Genomic DNA, 15994 nt, shown 5'->3' with positions numbered 1-15994 from the left:
CAGGTCCTACCTACCCTGGAAGTGGTCCCAATTATCCAGAAATCTGAATTCCTGCCCCCTGCTCCAAATGCTCTGCCACACATTTCTCTGTCACCTCACTGTCGGGTGGTACAAGCAGCAATCCTGAGATCACTACTTTGGAGGTCCTGCTCCTCAGCTTTTTTCCTAACTCCCTGTGTTCTGTTTTCCAGACCTCCTCCCTTTTCTCTTCCGATGTCGTTGTTACCAATGTTTGTCACGACTTCTGACTGCTCAACCTCCCTTCTCAGGATATTGTGGACGCGTCCAGAAACATTTCGGAAAATGGCACCTGAGAGGCAAAGTACCATCGGTGTCCACAGAATCGCCTACCTGCCCTCCTGACTTTAGAGTTCCCCATTACCACTGCCATCCTCTTCAGATTCCTGCTCTTCCGCACATCATCGGGGAATTGCCTGAGTTCATGTACCGGCTCCTTAGAGAATAAGAGACTGTAGACCAGTGCGGGGTGTGTCACATCGTGACTGGCTCAGCCTGGAAAAGGAAACAGAAATTTTGTTCCTTTTCTTTGGCTCAGTACTGACAGCTTAGGAGTGTCAAGAGAACGGGGTCCATTGAGAGAAAAGTATAAGTGAGTAGAGCAAAGATGTTCTAAGTCAGTAGAACAAGTAAATCCCCCCACCCCCACCGTCACCTCTGCAGGGTTGCACAGTTCAGCAGAAGCTGAGCAGTGAAAGCAGTGAAACCACCCGCTCCACACAACACTCTCCTCTCCAGAATCACGTGTGCACTTGGTGCTCGCTGGAACACCGGGGGATCTGCAAACTACCAACAGAGGGGAGAGTGGAGCCTTTAACAGCGAATCTGAATCAGATCAGAAATGTTTCTGGGCCGTCGTTCATTTTCAGACACACTAATCTCTGATCACCCGATTACACCCAAACAGTGTCTTTAACGAGTATTTTTATTATTAAAGAAAATATGTTGTGAGCTCCATGTTCATCAGATCAGGAATTGACAACCTATTTCTGTCCGTCCTAAGATGTTCGAAGGAAACACAAGGAGACTCTGCGGACACAAACTGAAAAACTGAGAGTGAACACGATCCTGATGAGTGAGAAGGTGAAGGTTTTCCAGCTGGTTGATCGATACGCTGAGCTCACGGTCATTTCTACTGTTCGAGATCGGACACTGGTGGAACATGAGCTGCTGGCAAGAGGCAGAGACCACGAGCAGTGGAGAGAAAAAGATCTCCGTGGTAAGCTGGAAAAAATCCGGACTGATCAGTTATTCAAGAAGAGCTTTGTTCAAAAATTGAAAAGATCTATCTTTAGAAACAAATCCGGGATGTCCGCAGCAGTGGCCGGAGTCCCAGGGATCGGGAAATCAACAATGGTACAAAAGATTGTTTATGACTGGGCCACGGGGAAAATATACCAAAAGTTCCAGTTTGTCTTCAGTTTCAAATTCCGGGATTTAAATGCCATTAACTGCAGAATAAACCTGAAAGAACTGATTCTGCATCAATATCCCTACTTTGGGAATATCCTGAGAGAGGTCTGGAAACACACAGAGGGACTGCTGTTCATATTTGACGGATTGGATGAATTCAAGGACAAAATCAACTTTGTTGATGGTCGGAGAGACACAGAATCACAGTACACAGATCCTGAATTCAAGTGCAACGTGTCTGACATTGTGTACAGTTTAATCCAGGGCAAGCTGCTCCCAGGGTGTTCAGTGCTGGTGACCACCCGTCCCACTGCGTTACATTTATTGGAAAAGGCAGACATCAGTATCTGGGCTGAAATCCTGGGATTTGTTGGCGTGGAACGGAAGGAATATTTCATCAGATATTTTGAAGATCAGACGGTGGCAGAAGCTGTTTTCAAACACGTGAAGGAGAACGAGATCCTGTACACCATGAGCTACAACCCATCCTACTGCTGGATCCTCGCTCTGGCACTGGGCCCCTTCTTCACACAAAGAGTCAGGGACCCGCAGCGAGTTCCCAAGACTATCTCCCAACTGTACTCCTACTATATTTACAACATCCTGAAAAACCACGGCCGTGAGATTGAGAACCCCCGTGATGTGTTACTCAGGGTTGGTCAGATGGCCTTCAAAGGAGTGTCCGAGAGGAAGATTGTGTTTACAGATGGAGATTTGATCAAGTACGATCTGCAGCCTTCCCAGTTCCTATCCGGGTTCCTGATGGAGCTTTTGGAGAGAGAGGATTCTGCCCGGTGCGTGGTGTACACATTCCCACACCTCACCATCCAAGAGTTTGTAGCTGCAGTCGCACAATTCCTGAATCCACATCCCGAGGATATCCTGAAATTCCTTACAGAAGTCCACAGCACGACAGATGGGCGATTTGAGGTATTTCTCCGTTTTGTTGCTGGTCTCTCCTCCCCAATGACAGTTCGGGGCCTGGAGGAGTTTCTGGGTCCATTTCCTCATCAAACAACCTGCCGGGTGATTGACTGGGTAAAGGAGGAGGTTAAACGCCAGAGTGGAAACACAGAGAGTGAAGCTGGTAAAAGGAGCCGCCTGAACACATTGCACTACGTTTTTGAGTCTCAGAATCGTGGGCTGGCTCAGGCCGCACTGGGATCTGTGGAAACACTTTCATTCCGTGGAATGACACTGACCCCGATTGACTGCGCGGTCCTGTCTCATGTCATCGGACTCTGTGATACAATAAAAATCCTCGACCTGGGGAACTGCCACATTCAGTGTGAAGGAATACAGCGGCTGGGACCCGGGCTGCACAAGTGCCAGGAGTTGAGGTAACGATTTATCTCTCTCTCTGAACTGTGAAACTGAGTTGTTTCAATGTAAAGGGATTTGGGTAAATTTGTAGTAAATCAGATTGTGAAGAATTGCGACAAGTGCCCACGGGGATCGGTCAATAATTCCCCGAGAATGGGAGGGTTCTGTGGTTGCTTGTGAAGGGATGTTGGAGACTTCTTCAGATCAGAGATCAACGGCCATTGGTTTAATGGTAGTAAATCACAGGAATGGCTGTGTATCTCTCTGCCTGCGACACGTCCATGGACAATGTTCCTTCTCACTGTTACTGACACCCAGACCGACACTGACTGCAGCAGGTGGGTCAGAGATTCACACCCCCTTCCCGGTGAGAGACAAGAGACCGTCAGCAGACTGCCCCAGTGAGAAGGAAAGAAATACCATTGTGAGATTGTCCTCCCACTGCCATTCCCCGTGTGTGACTTTGCTCACTTCCAGATACACAAAGAGCGAGGGCGCATCTCCTCTGGGTCTCTGTTCAGACCCAACGCACATGTACAAAAAAATTCTGCGTCCTCTCGTCTTGTAGGATTATCGTTTACCCTTGGAATCCTCCTGTGGGACCTCTCATCACAAACCCCCTTCCATTCTTTGGAATCTCGCCCCTATCCCCATTCCTCCTGTGGGTTCTCTATTACTCTTTCCTCATCCTCCTGTGGGACGTCTTTTCCACACAACCCCCCCCCCCCCCTTTCCTGTGAGATCTCTCTTTCCCATCCCCCTTCCTCCTGTGCGATTTCTCTTCCCATCCCCTTCCTCCTTTGGGATCCCTCTTCCCCATCCCCATCCCCCTTTTTCCTGTGGGAACTCTCCTGCCCATAGAATCATAAAATCATAGAACACCACAGCACAGAAAACAAGCCATTCGGTCCTTCTAGTCTGTACCAAAACCTTATTCCGCTAGTCCCATTGACCTGCACCTAGTCCATAACCCTCCAGTCCTCTCCCATCCATGTATCTATCCAATTTATTCTTAAAGCTTAACAGTGAGTCCATATTTTCCACATCAGATGGCAGCTCGTTCCACACTCTCACCACCCTCTGAGTGAAGAAGTTCCTCCTAATGCTCCCCCTAAACCTTTCCCCTTTCACGCTGAAGCCATGTCTTCTCATATTTATCTCTCCTAATCTATGTGGAAAGAGCCTATTCGCATTTACCCTGTCTGTACCCTCATAATATTGTAAACCTCTATCAAATCTCCCCTCATTCTTCTATGCTCCAAGGAATAAAGTCCTAACCTGTTCAATCCTTCCTTGTAACTCAACTCCTGAAGACCCAGCAACATCCTAGTAAACCTTCTCTGCACTTTTTCAAACCTACTGTTATCTTTCCTATAGTTCAGTGAGCAGAACTGCACACAATACTCCAAATTTGGCCTCACCAATGTCTTATAAAACATCACCATAATATTCCAACTCCTATATTCAGTACTTTGATTTAAGAATGCCAGGATGCCAAAAGCCTTCTTTACAACCCTGTCTACCTGTGACGCCACTTTCGGGGTATTATGCATCTGAACTCCCAGATCCCTTTGTTCCTCCCCACTCTTCAGTGCCCTACCCTTTATCGTGTACGTCGTACCTTGATTTGTCCTCCAAAATGGAACACCTCACACTTGTCTGCATTAAATTCCATCTGCCATTTTCTGGCCCATTCTTCCAGTTGGTCCAGATCCCTCTGCAAGCTTTGAAAGCCTTCCTCGCTGTCCACAACGCCTCTATCATAGTGTCATCCACAAACCTGCTGATCCAATTTATCACATTATCATCTAGATCATTGATATAGACAACAAACAAGAATGGTCCCAGCACGGATCCCGGAGACGCACCACTAGTCACAGGACTCCAGTCTGAGAAGCAATCATCCACTACCACTCTCTGTCTTCTCCCACACAGCCAATTCAAATCCAGTTTACAATCTCTCCATGTATACTAGTGTCTGGAAATTTAGAACTAACCTCTTATGTGGGACCTTGTCAACGGCCTTACAAAAGTCCTAGTAGACAACATCCACAACCTTTCCTTCATATGCATTCTTGGTAACCTCCTCGAAAACTACTACAGGATTCATTAAACACGATCTACCACATACAAAGCCATGCTGACTATCTCTAATCAGCCCTTGGCTGTCCAGATCCTTGTATATCCAAATCTCTCAGAACAACTTCTGATAATTTACCTACTACTGATGTCAGGCTCAATGGCCTGTAATTACCTGGTGTACATTTGGAGCCTTTTTCAAACAACGGAACAACATGAGCTACCCTCCAATCCTCCGGCACCGCACGCGTGGATGATGACATTTTAAATATTTCTGCCAGGGCCCCTGCAATTTCTACACTAGTCTCTCTCAAGATCGGAGAAAATATCATGTAAGGCTCGGAGATTTATCTACCTTTATTCGCTGTAAGGCAGCAAGCCGCTCCTCCTCTTTAATCTCTATATGTTCCATGTCACTACTGTGTGTTTGCCTTAATTCCATATCCGCTATGCCAGTTTCCTGAGTAAACACTGACGCAAAAAAACTGTTTAGGATCTTTCCCAGCTCGTGAGGCTCCACACACAGACGACCACTCTGATCTTCTAGGGGACCAATTTTGTCCTTTACTATCCTTTTACTCTCAATATACTTGTAGAAACCCTTCGGGTTTACCTTCACATTATCTGCCAAAGCAACCTCATGTCTTCTTTTTGCCTTCCTGATTTCCTTCCTTAGTATTTGCTTACATTTTCTATACTCTTCAAGTACCTCATTTGTTCCTTGTTTCCTATAGCTGCTAAACACCTACTTAAGCAGATCGCCAATATCCCTTGAAAACCAAGGTTCCCTCTGCCTGTTAACTTTGCCTTTAATCCTGGCAGGAACATGCAAACTCTGCACTCTCAAAATTTCACCCTTGAAGGCGTTCCACTTACTGAACACATCGTTGCCAGAAAACAACTTATCCCAATCTACTCTTCCCAGATCCTCTCTCATTTCCACAAAATTGGCCCTTCTCCAATTCAGAACCTTAACTGGTGGACCAATCCTATCCTTATCCATAATTATCTTGAAACTAATGACATTATGGTCACTGGACCCAAAGTGTTCACCTACACATACTTCTGTCACCTGACCTGTCTGGTTCCCTAACAGGAGATCAGGTACTGCACGCTCTCTCGTTGGTACCTCAATATATTGATTTAGAAAACATTCCTGAACACATTTGACAAACTCCACGCCTTCTAAACCTTTCTCAGAGTGGGATTCCCCGTCAATATGTGGAAAGTTAAAAACCACTACGATTACAACTTTCTGTTTCTTACATTGGTCTGCTACCTCTACAGATTTGCTCCTCCAATTCTCTCTGACTATTGGGCGGTCTATAATACAACCCTATTAGTGTGGTCACACCTTTCCCGTTCCTCAGCTCCACCCATATGGCCTCTTCTCGACGAACCCTCCGGGCTGTCCCGTCTACGCGCAGCTGTGATATTCTCCCTGACTGGTAATGCCACTCCTCCCCCTTTCATCCCTCCCCCTATCACGTCTGAAACAATGGAAACCCGGAACATGAAACTGCCAGTCCTGCACCTCCTGCAAACCAGGTCTTACTAATAGCAATAATATCAAAATCATCATGTGCCAATCCACGCCCTAAACTCATCTGCCTTACCGACAATACTCCTTGCATTGAAATAGATGCACCTGAGAACATTTCTATCACGTACAAAACTTTGATTTCTGTCTATACAAGCAGTCCTCGTATGACACTTATCATCCTCCAGCTCACTATCTGCTCTCACACTCTGGTTCCCCTCCCCAGGCAATCTAGTTTAAAACTCCCGGAGCAGAACTTGCTAACTTACTGGCAACGATATTAGTCCCCTCCAGTTCAGGTTCAAACTGTCCAATTCGAACGGGTCCCAGCTCCACTCGAAGAAAGCCCAATTGTCCAGAAACATGAACCCATCCCTCATGCACCATCCCCTCAGCCACGTATTTAGCTACATTATCTTCCTATTTCTAGCCTCACTAGCACGTGGCACAGGTAGCAATGCACCTGTGAGATCTCGCTTTCTCAACCCCCTTTCAAGCTCTGGGCTCTCTGTTCCCACTCCCCCTTCCTTCCAACTGTTGGATCTCTCCTCAGCAACCACCTTCCTCCTGTGGGATCTCTCATCCCCATCCCCCTTCCTTCTGTGGGATCTCCCTTCCCCATTCCTTCCTGCTGTGGGATCGTCCATCCTCATCCCACTTCCTGCCGTGGGATCTCTCTTCTCCATACCCCTTCCTCCTATGGGCTCCCTGTTCCCCATACACCTTCCTCCTGTGGGATCTCTCATCAGCAGCTCCTGATGAATCGCTCTTCCCCATCCCCATTCCTACAGTGGAATCGCTCTTCTCCAACCCCCATGCTCCTGTGGGATCTCTCTTCCTCATCCCCTTTCACCCTCTGGGGCCTCCGTTCCCATCCCACTTCAATCTGTTGGATCTCTCTTCCCCATCCCCCTTCCTCCTGTGGGATTTAAACTCCCCACCCCTTACTTCCTGTGGGATCTCTTTTTCCTATCCCATTTCCTACAGTGGGATCTCTCCTCCCCATCCCCCTTCTCCTGTGGGATCTCTCCTCCCCATCCCCCTTCCTCCTGGGGGATCTGTCTTCCCCATCCCCCTTCCTCCGGTGCGATCTCTCTCGTGCATCCCCCTTCCTCCTATGGGCTCTCTCTTCCCCGTCCCCCTTTCTCTTGTGGCATCTCTCTTCCCCATTCCCCTTCCTACTGTGGGATCTCTCTTCACCATCTCCCTTCCTCCTGTGGGAACTCTTCCCCATCCCCCTTCCTCCTATGGGATCTCTCTTCCCCATCCCTTTAGCTGGAGTGGGTCTATTTCAAAATTTCCCATTGACATTTCTGCTTTTCGAACATTTTTCTCTCCATCGGGGAATGGGACAGAATATGTGGAGTTCACAGGGTCATACCGACAGACGATATTACTGACATTCGGCGAATACCCTGGAGCTGGGCAGTGAGGGACATTGACTGTGATGTGAACTCCGATCGGTGATTTACTGAAGATTTTAATGTTTCCTGAAATATCCGAGTGAGAGAAATCCCCTCAGACCCACGGTTTGAATCACTTTGTTCATCAATCTGTCTGTTTGCGTTTAGACTTGGGCGGAATGAACTGGGAGATTCAGGAGTGAAAATGGTGTCTGCAGCTCTGAGGAACCCGGAGTGTAAAATACAGAAACTGGGGTAAGTACCAGACTGTGGGAGATTGTGTTTACAGTCACTGGATGTCTGACACTGAATATTAACGTGATCAGTAGAAACAAAGAAAACATAGAAAACATACAGCACAATGCAGGCCCTTCAGTCCACAAAGCTGTGCTGAACATGTTTCTATCTTGGAATTTCCCATAGCCGTCCATACTTCTAAGCTCCATGTAGCCATCCTGGAGTTAAAAGATCCTATCGTTTCAGCCTCCACCACCGCCGCCATCAGCCCATTCCACGCACTCACCACTCTCTGTGTAAAAAAACTTACCCCTGACATCTCCTCTGTACCTACTTCCAAGCACCTTAAAACTATGCCCTCTCGTGCTAGCCATTTCATCCCTGGGGAAAAGCCTCTGACTATCCACATGATCAATGCCTCTCATTATCTTGTACACCTCTATCAAATCACCTCTCATCGTCTGTCACGCCAAGAGAAAAGGCCGAGTTCACTCAACCTGTTCTCATAAGGCATGCTCCCCAATCCAGGCAAAATCCTTGTAAAACTCTTCTGCAAACTTTCTATCGCTTCCATGTCCTTCCTATAGTGAGTTGATCAGAACTGAGCACAGTACTCCAAGTGGGGTCTGACCAGGATCCTATATAGTTGCAACATATAACTATATAACCATAACAGCAAGGAAACAGGCCATGTTGGCCCTTGTCGTCCATGCCGAACACTTACGCTCACCTAGTCCCACCGACCTGCACTCAGCCTATAACCCTCCATTCCTTTCCTGTCTATATATCTATGCAAATTTACTTTATATGACAATACCGAACCTGCCTCTACCACTTCTACTGGAAGCTCATTCCATACAGCTCCCACTCTCTGAGTAAAGAAATTCCCCCTCGTGTTACCCTTAAATTTTTGCCTCCTAACTCTCAAATCATGTCCTCTTATTTGAATCTCCCCTATTCTCAATGGAAAAAGCCTATCCACGTCAACTCGATCTATCCCCCTCATAACCTCTCAACTCTTAAACATTACCTCTCGACTCTTAAACTCAATCCCACGACTGATGAAGGCCAATGCACCGTACGCCCTCTTAACTATAGAGTCAACCTGCATAGCAGCTTTGAGTGTCCTACGTACTCGGACCCCAAGATCCCTCTGATCCTCCACACTGCCAAGACTTACCATTAATACTATATTCTGCCATCATATTTGACCTACCAAAGTGAACCACTTCACACTTATTTGGGTTGAACTCCATCTGCCACTTCGCAGACCAGTTTTGCATCCTATCAAAGTCCCATTGTATCCTCTGACAGCCCTCTACACCCCCAACCTTTGTGTCATCATCAAATTTACTAACCCATCCCTCCACTTCCTCATCCAGGTCATTTATAAAAATCACAAAGACTTGGGGTCCCAGAACAGATCCCTGAGGCTCTCCACTGGTCACCGGCCTCCATGCAGTATATGACCTGTTTACAACCGCTCTTTGTCTTCTGTGGGAAAGCCAGTTCAGGATCCACAAAGCAATGTCCCCTTGGATCCCATGCCTCCTTAGTTTCTGAATAAGTCTTGTATGTACCTTATCAAATGCCTTGCTGAAATCAATACACACTGCATCTTCTTCCTTCCTTCATCAATGTGTTTAGTCAAATCCTCAACAAAATCATTCAGACTCGCAAGGCACAACCTGCCTTTGACAAAGCCATGCTGACTATTCCTATTCATATTTTACCTCTCCAGATGTTCATAAATCCTACCTCTCAGGATCTTCTCCATTAACTTACCAACCACTGAAGTAAAACTCACTGGCCTATAATTTCCTGGGCTATCCCTACCCCCTTTCTTGAATAAGTGAACAAAATTCGCAACCCTCCAACCCTTCGGAACCTCTCATGCCCTCATTGATGATGCAAAGATCATCGCCAGAGGCTCAGCTTTCAACAGTAGCCTGGTGTACACCTCCAAGTCGGGGTGACTTATCCTACTTGATGCTTTGCAAAAGCTCCACGACATATTTCTTATTGTCTACATTCTCAAGCTTTTCAGTCCACTGCAATTCATCCCTACAATCGCCAAGATCCTTTTCCGTCATGAATACTGAAGCAAATGGTTCATTAAATACCTCTGCTATTTCCTCCGGTTCAATATGCTCTTTTCCATTGTCACACTTGATTCGTCCTATCCTCTCACATCTTATCCTTTTGCTCTTCACGTACTTGCAGAATGCTTTGGGGTTTTCCTTAATCCTGTCCGCCAAGGCCTTCTCATGGCCCCTTCTGGCTCTCCTGATTTCATTCTTAAGCTCCTTCCTGCTCGCCTTATAATCTTCCAGATTCATATCTTTACCTAGTTTTTTGAACCTTTAGTAAGCTCTTCTTTTCTTCTTGACAGATTTACAACAACCTTTGTGCACCACGGATCTTGTCCCCTACCGTCCTTTCCATGTCTCATTGGAGTGTACCTTCTCAGAACCCCATGCAAATATCCCTTGGACATTTTCTACATTTCTTCGGTACATTTCCCTGACAACATTTTTTTCCAATTTATGCTTACAAGTTCCAACCTGATAGCCCCATAGTTCCCCTTACTCCAATTAAAGGTTTCCCTAACTTACCTGATCCTATCCCTCTCTAATGCAATGGTAAAAGAGACAGAATTGTGATCACTATCTCCAAAATGCTCTCCCACTGAGAGACCTGACACCTGACCAGGTTCATTTCCCAATACCAGATCAAGTACAGCCTCCCCTCCTGTAGGTTTATCTACATATTGCGTCAATAAACCTTCCTGAACAGACCAAATAAACTCCACCCCATCGAAACCCTTCACTCTAGGGAGATGCCAATCAATATTTGGGAAATTAAAATCTCACACCTCAACAACCCTGTTATTAAAATTCCTTTCCAGAATCTGTCTCCCTATCTGCTCCTCGATGTCCCTGTTACTGTTGGGTGGTCCATACAAAACACCCAGTAGAGTTATTGACCCCTTCCTGTACCTAACTTCCACCCACAGGGATGTAGTAGACAAACCTTCCATAACTTCATCCTTTTCTGCAGCCATGACACTATCTCTGATCAACAGTGCCACGCCCCCACCTCTTTAGCCTCCCTCCCTGTCCTTTCTGAAACAATTAAAGCCTGGCACTTGAAGTAACCATTCCTGCCCCTGCACCATCCAAGACTCTGTAATGACCACAACATCATAGCTCCGAGAGCTGATCCACGCTCTAAGCTCATCCGTTTTATTCATCATACTCCTTGCATTAAAATAGACACATCTCAAACCATCGGACTGAGTGCCTCCCTACTCTATCACCTGCGTATCCTCCCTTTCACACTGTCTCCAAATTCTCTCTATTTGTGAGCCAACCTCCCTCTCCTCCGTCACGTCAATTTGGTTCCCTCCCCCCAGCAATTCTAGTTTAAACTCTCCCCATTAGCCTTAGCAAACCTTGCTGTCAGGATATTGGTCCCCCTGGGATTCAAGTGCAATCCGTCATTTTTGTACAGGTCACCCCTGCTCCAAAAGAGGTCCCAATGATCCAGAAATCTGAATCCCTGCCTCCTGCTCCAATCCCACAGTCACGCGTTTATCCTCCACCTCATCCTAATCTTATTCTCACTGTCACGTGGGACAAACAGTAATCCCGAGATTACTACCTTTCAGGTCCCGCTACTCAACTTCCTTCCGAACTCCCTGTCGTCTACTTTCAGGACATCTTCCTTTTTCCTACCTATGTCATTGTTACCAATATGTACCATGACCTCTGGCTGTTCTCCCTCCCACTGCATTATATCTTGGACGTGATCAGGAAATCCTGGACCCTGGCACCTGGGAGGCAAACTATCATCCGTCTCTTTCCTGCGTCCACAGAATCACCTTCCTGACCCCCTGGCTATAGTCCCCCACCACGACTGTCTTCCTCTTCCTTTCCCTGCCCTTCGGAATCACAGGGACAGACCCTGTGCCAGAGGCACTGACACTGATGCTCCCCAACCCCGTAGGCCAGCCCTCTCCGGCAGTATTCGAACAGGATTACTTATTGTCAAGGGGTACAGCCACAGGAAACTAGTACCTGTTTCTTGCCCTTCCCTCTCCTGACTGTGACCCACTTCTTCAGTCTTCCGTTGCCCCGGTGTGCCCACCTGCCTGTAACTCCTCTCTATCACCTCCTCACTCTCCCTGACCAGACGAAGGTCATCGAGCTGCACCTCCAGTTCCCTAACTCGGTCCCTAAGAAGCTGCAGCTCGACTCACCGGGCGCAGATGTTGCCGTCCAGGAGGCTGGGAGTCTCCAGGATCTCCCACATCTGACAGCGAGCACAGTAAACCAGCCTCACACACATACTCTCTGTCTGTATTGTAAACAGATAACCTACCTCGCCTCGACCCTTTATCGCCGAAGCCCCGTTGAGCCAAAGCCTTCCTACTCTGTCTCCCGCTCCTCTGACGCTCGCTCTGTAAATCTGTCTTCTTTTTAAACTCTTCTCGCTGTTCTCACTGGCCGACTTGCGCAGTCGTGCTGAAGAAAAAAAATCAGTAAATTGTGTTACTGATAAACACTGGTGATTTGTCCCGTCCCCTGCCGCTCTGTGTCCTTCACCCTCTCTCTCTCTCATCCCCAGGCTGAACAATGTCCGTCTCACAGATTCTGGTGCCGAGGATCTCGCCTCCGCTCTCAGTGCAAACCCATCACTGACGGAGCTGAACCTGAACAATAACAATCTGGGAGATTCAGGAGTGAATCTGGTGTCTGCGGCTCTGAGGAAGTCAGAGTGTCAGATACAGAAACTGGAGTAAGTACCAGACTGTGGGAGATTGTGTTTACAGTCACTGGGTGTCTGACACTGAACATTAATGTGACCAGTAATTGTGTTACTGATAAACATTGGGGATTTGTACCGTTTCCTGTCTCTCTGTGTCCTTCACCCTCACTCTCTCACATCTCCAGGCTGAGGAATGTCGGTCTCACAGATTCTGGTGCCGAGGATCTCGTCTACGCTCTCTGTACTATCCCATCACTGACGGAGTTGGACCTGAGTGAAAATAAACTGGGGGATTCAGGAGTGAAAATGGTGTCTGCGGCTCTGAGGAACACGGAGTATAAAATACAGAAACTGGGGTAAGTACCAGACTGTGGGAGATTGTGTTTCCAGTCACTGGGTGTCTGACACTGAACATTAATGTGATCAGTAATTGTGTTACTGTTAAACACTGGGGATTTGTACCGTCTCCTGTCTCTCTGTGTCCTTCACCCTCACTCTCTCTCATCTCCAGGCTGAACCAGGTCGGTCTCACAGATTCTGGTGCCGAGGATCTCGTCTCCGCTCTCAGTACAAACCCATCACTGACGGGGCTGAACCTGGAATCAAACTCTCTGACAGACCGATCTGCACGCGCTCTCCGCCACCTCATACTGACCCTCCCGAATCTGGAGCGGATCCGGTGAGTGTTTGTGTTAATGTTCAATGTGATAAAATATCAGCGGATCCGCGGGTTTTCTGGTGATATTTGTCTGTGAGTGTTGTTGAAACATTAACCCCGGACCCCTGTTTCTGACACTGTTGTGTAATCTGTTTATTTCATCATTATTCTCCCATCTGTTTCAGTCTGTTCTGGAATCCGTTCAGTGAGACCGGGGAGGAGGAACTGAAACCTCTGCAGGGAGTCAGACCCGGACTGACAGTGGATCTGTGAACATCTGAATGTGGGGAATCGGTTCAGTGCGACCGGGATGGAGGAACTGAGATCTCTGCAGGAACCCAGACCCGGACTGACAGTGTGGACCGTGTGAACATCTGAATGTGGGGAATCCGTTCAGTGAGACCGGAGAGAAGGAACTGGGATCTCTGCGGGAAGTCAGACCCGGACTGACAGTGATCCTGTGAACATCTGAATGTGTGAACATCCCCGCCCGCGGGATGAGGACATTTTGGCCGATTCCCCGCCCTCCCCGTTATCTCCCACCCTTACCTTTAATGGCCGCGCGCCTGGTTCAACTCCCAACGTCTTTAACAGAACCGGCTCAGGCCTCGCGCTGTGTGTCGCTCAGAACGGTCCCGCCGTGACGTATTTCTGCCTGTTGTCCGACGGGGCAGCTTCCGCCGGATGTGCGTGTTCGAGACTCCCGCGTGAGACCCCGGAAAATTACCCAGACAGGAAGAGCCCGGGTTCCAGGGCTCAGTCTGGGACACAGCTGTCCCGGGGTGGGATTATCCCGGGAGAGAATCATTTTGCTCCCTTTGCTGAGGACGGTGCATTCGGCTGTCTGGCCGATATAATGATGTTAAATGGACAAATCCCTCGGCAGTGACCCTGGATCTGCAGCGATCCCGGACACGGCCCTGAAGTGTGATTTTATAATCATTGCTTCCCCAATGCAGAGTGACGGTGAGAAACGGGACTGATTATTCAACCAGTCACCCGTTGTCGCCGGTCAGTTAATTGTGTGTGACTGTGAGTGAGCAGGAAGTAGCTTATTTATTCACACACGTCAGCAGCTCACACATTGTTTAATTTACATTTGTCATGATGAAATCAATAAACCGCTGTAACTTCCTGTCCTGGTGCCGGACTCGAGTTTTATTTGAGGTTTCTGTTGCCCCCCGCACCCTGTGCACTGCAACAGTGGGTCGGAGCTCCTCACACTGACACAGTAGCGTCTCAGCTCCAGGCTGAGGGAGGTCGGACTGGCAGAGTCTGGGCGCCCAGGATCTCACCTCCAACAAAGCCCCTTCCTGGCTAACTGATCCCCGCAGACAGATAAAATTGATGATAATATCACACGTGAGACCACTGAGGTCCCGAGTACGAAACTGATCGGACGTGGAATACCGGCTTTACACACGGAGTGAAGCTCCCTCCACACCATTCCATCACACACACCCGGGTTCAGACACAGAGTGAATCTCCCTCCACATCGTTCCATCACACACACCCGGGTTCAGACAGAGTGAATCTCCCTCCACACCGTTCCATCACACACACCCGGGTTCAGACACAGAGTGAATCTCCCTCCACATTCTCCCTTCTCACATTCCCAGGGTCAGACACAGAGTGAATCTCCCTCCACACCGTTCCATCACACACACCCGGGTTCAGACACAGAGTGAATCTCCCTCCACACCGTTCCATCACACACACCCGCGTTCAGACACAGAGTGAATTTCCCTCCTCACCGTCCCATCACACAATCCCTGGGTCAGACACAGAGTGAATCTCCCTCCGCACCGTCCCATCACACACTCCCGGGGTCAGACACAGAGTGAATCTCCCTCCACACCGTCCCAGCACACGCTTGCAATGCCAAACGCACCTTTAACAATACCTTTAACGGCCGCGCGCCGGGGCAGATTCCCAACGGTTTTAACGGAACCGGCTCGGGCCTCACGCTGTGTGCGTCGCTCGGAGCGGTCCCGCAGTGACGTGTTTCCGCCTGCTGTCCGGCGGGTCAACTTCCGCCGGAAGTGCATGATCGAGACTCCCCCACGTGGCGCCCCGGAGAATGACCCGTCTGCACCATTCCATCACTCAATTAATCCCACCCTGCAAAATCTCATTTCAGGGAAGCAGGCACGATCAATTTGCGGGAGACTCCCGGAACTCCCGGGCGGGGTGGGATGTCTGCAGTAGAGTAGCTCCTTAGCGGCCAGCCAGCTAGTTTAAATAGCGTTAGCTGTGCTAATGAACGAATGACACCCGTTAAACTCACCTCAACAGTGATTTAATCTCCCACGGGCAATAGAAAAGTCACTGTTGTAGACAGTGCAGCGAGCAACACTGTCATTATTCCTGACCCCTATTAGGCAGAGGAACACTTCAGTGTAGTCTGGGGTGAAGTACGTTTGAAGTACACTCTGCCTTGGCGCGCGCGCGCCCTCGCTCTCTCTCTCTCTCTCTCTCTCTCTCTCTCTCTCTCTCTCCCTCTCTCTCCCTCTCTCTCTCTCTCTCTCTCTCTCTCTCTCTCTCTCTCTCTCT

The 15994-nt window shown here is 48.4% G+C and overlaps 1 protein-coding gene across 1 annotated transcript; it reads left to right on the top strand.

The window, feature by feature from the left end:
- The first annotated feature begins 2482 nt into the window (after nt 1-2482).
- Nucleotides 2483-15583, top strand: LOC132386971 (ribonuclease inhibitor-like). Its single transcript, XM_059959330.1, has 6 exons — nt 2483-2771; nt 7945-8031; nt 12643-12813; nt 12969-13139; nt 13295-13462; nt 13627-15583. The coding sequence occupies exons 1-6, from the start codon at nt 2623-2625 to the stop codon at nt 13712-13714; spliced, it is 834 nt and encodes a 277-aa protein (XP_059815313.1). The 5' UTR covers nt 2483-2622; the 3' UTR covers nt 13715-15583.
- The last annotated feature ends 411 nt before the right edge of the window (nt 15584-15994 follow it).

The sequence above is a fragment of the Hypanus sabinus genome, unplaced genomic scaffold, assembly GCF_030144855.1.
Source record: "Hypanus sabinus isolate sHypSab1 unplaced genomic scaffold, sHypSab1.hap1 scaffold_1439, whole genome shotgun sequence".
NCBI lineage: Eukaryota > Metazoa > Chordata > Chondrichthyes > Myliobatiformes > Dasyatidae > Hypanus > Hypanus sabinus.
Note: the sequence above shows the minus strand (reverse complement) of the source record. Positions and strands in the feature narration are given on the sequence as shown.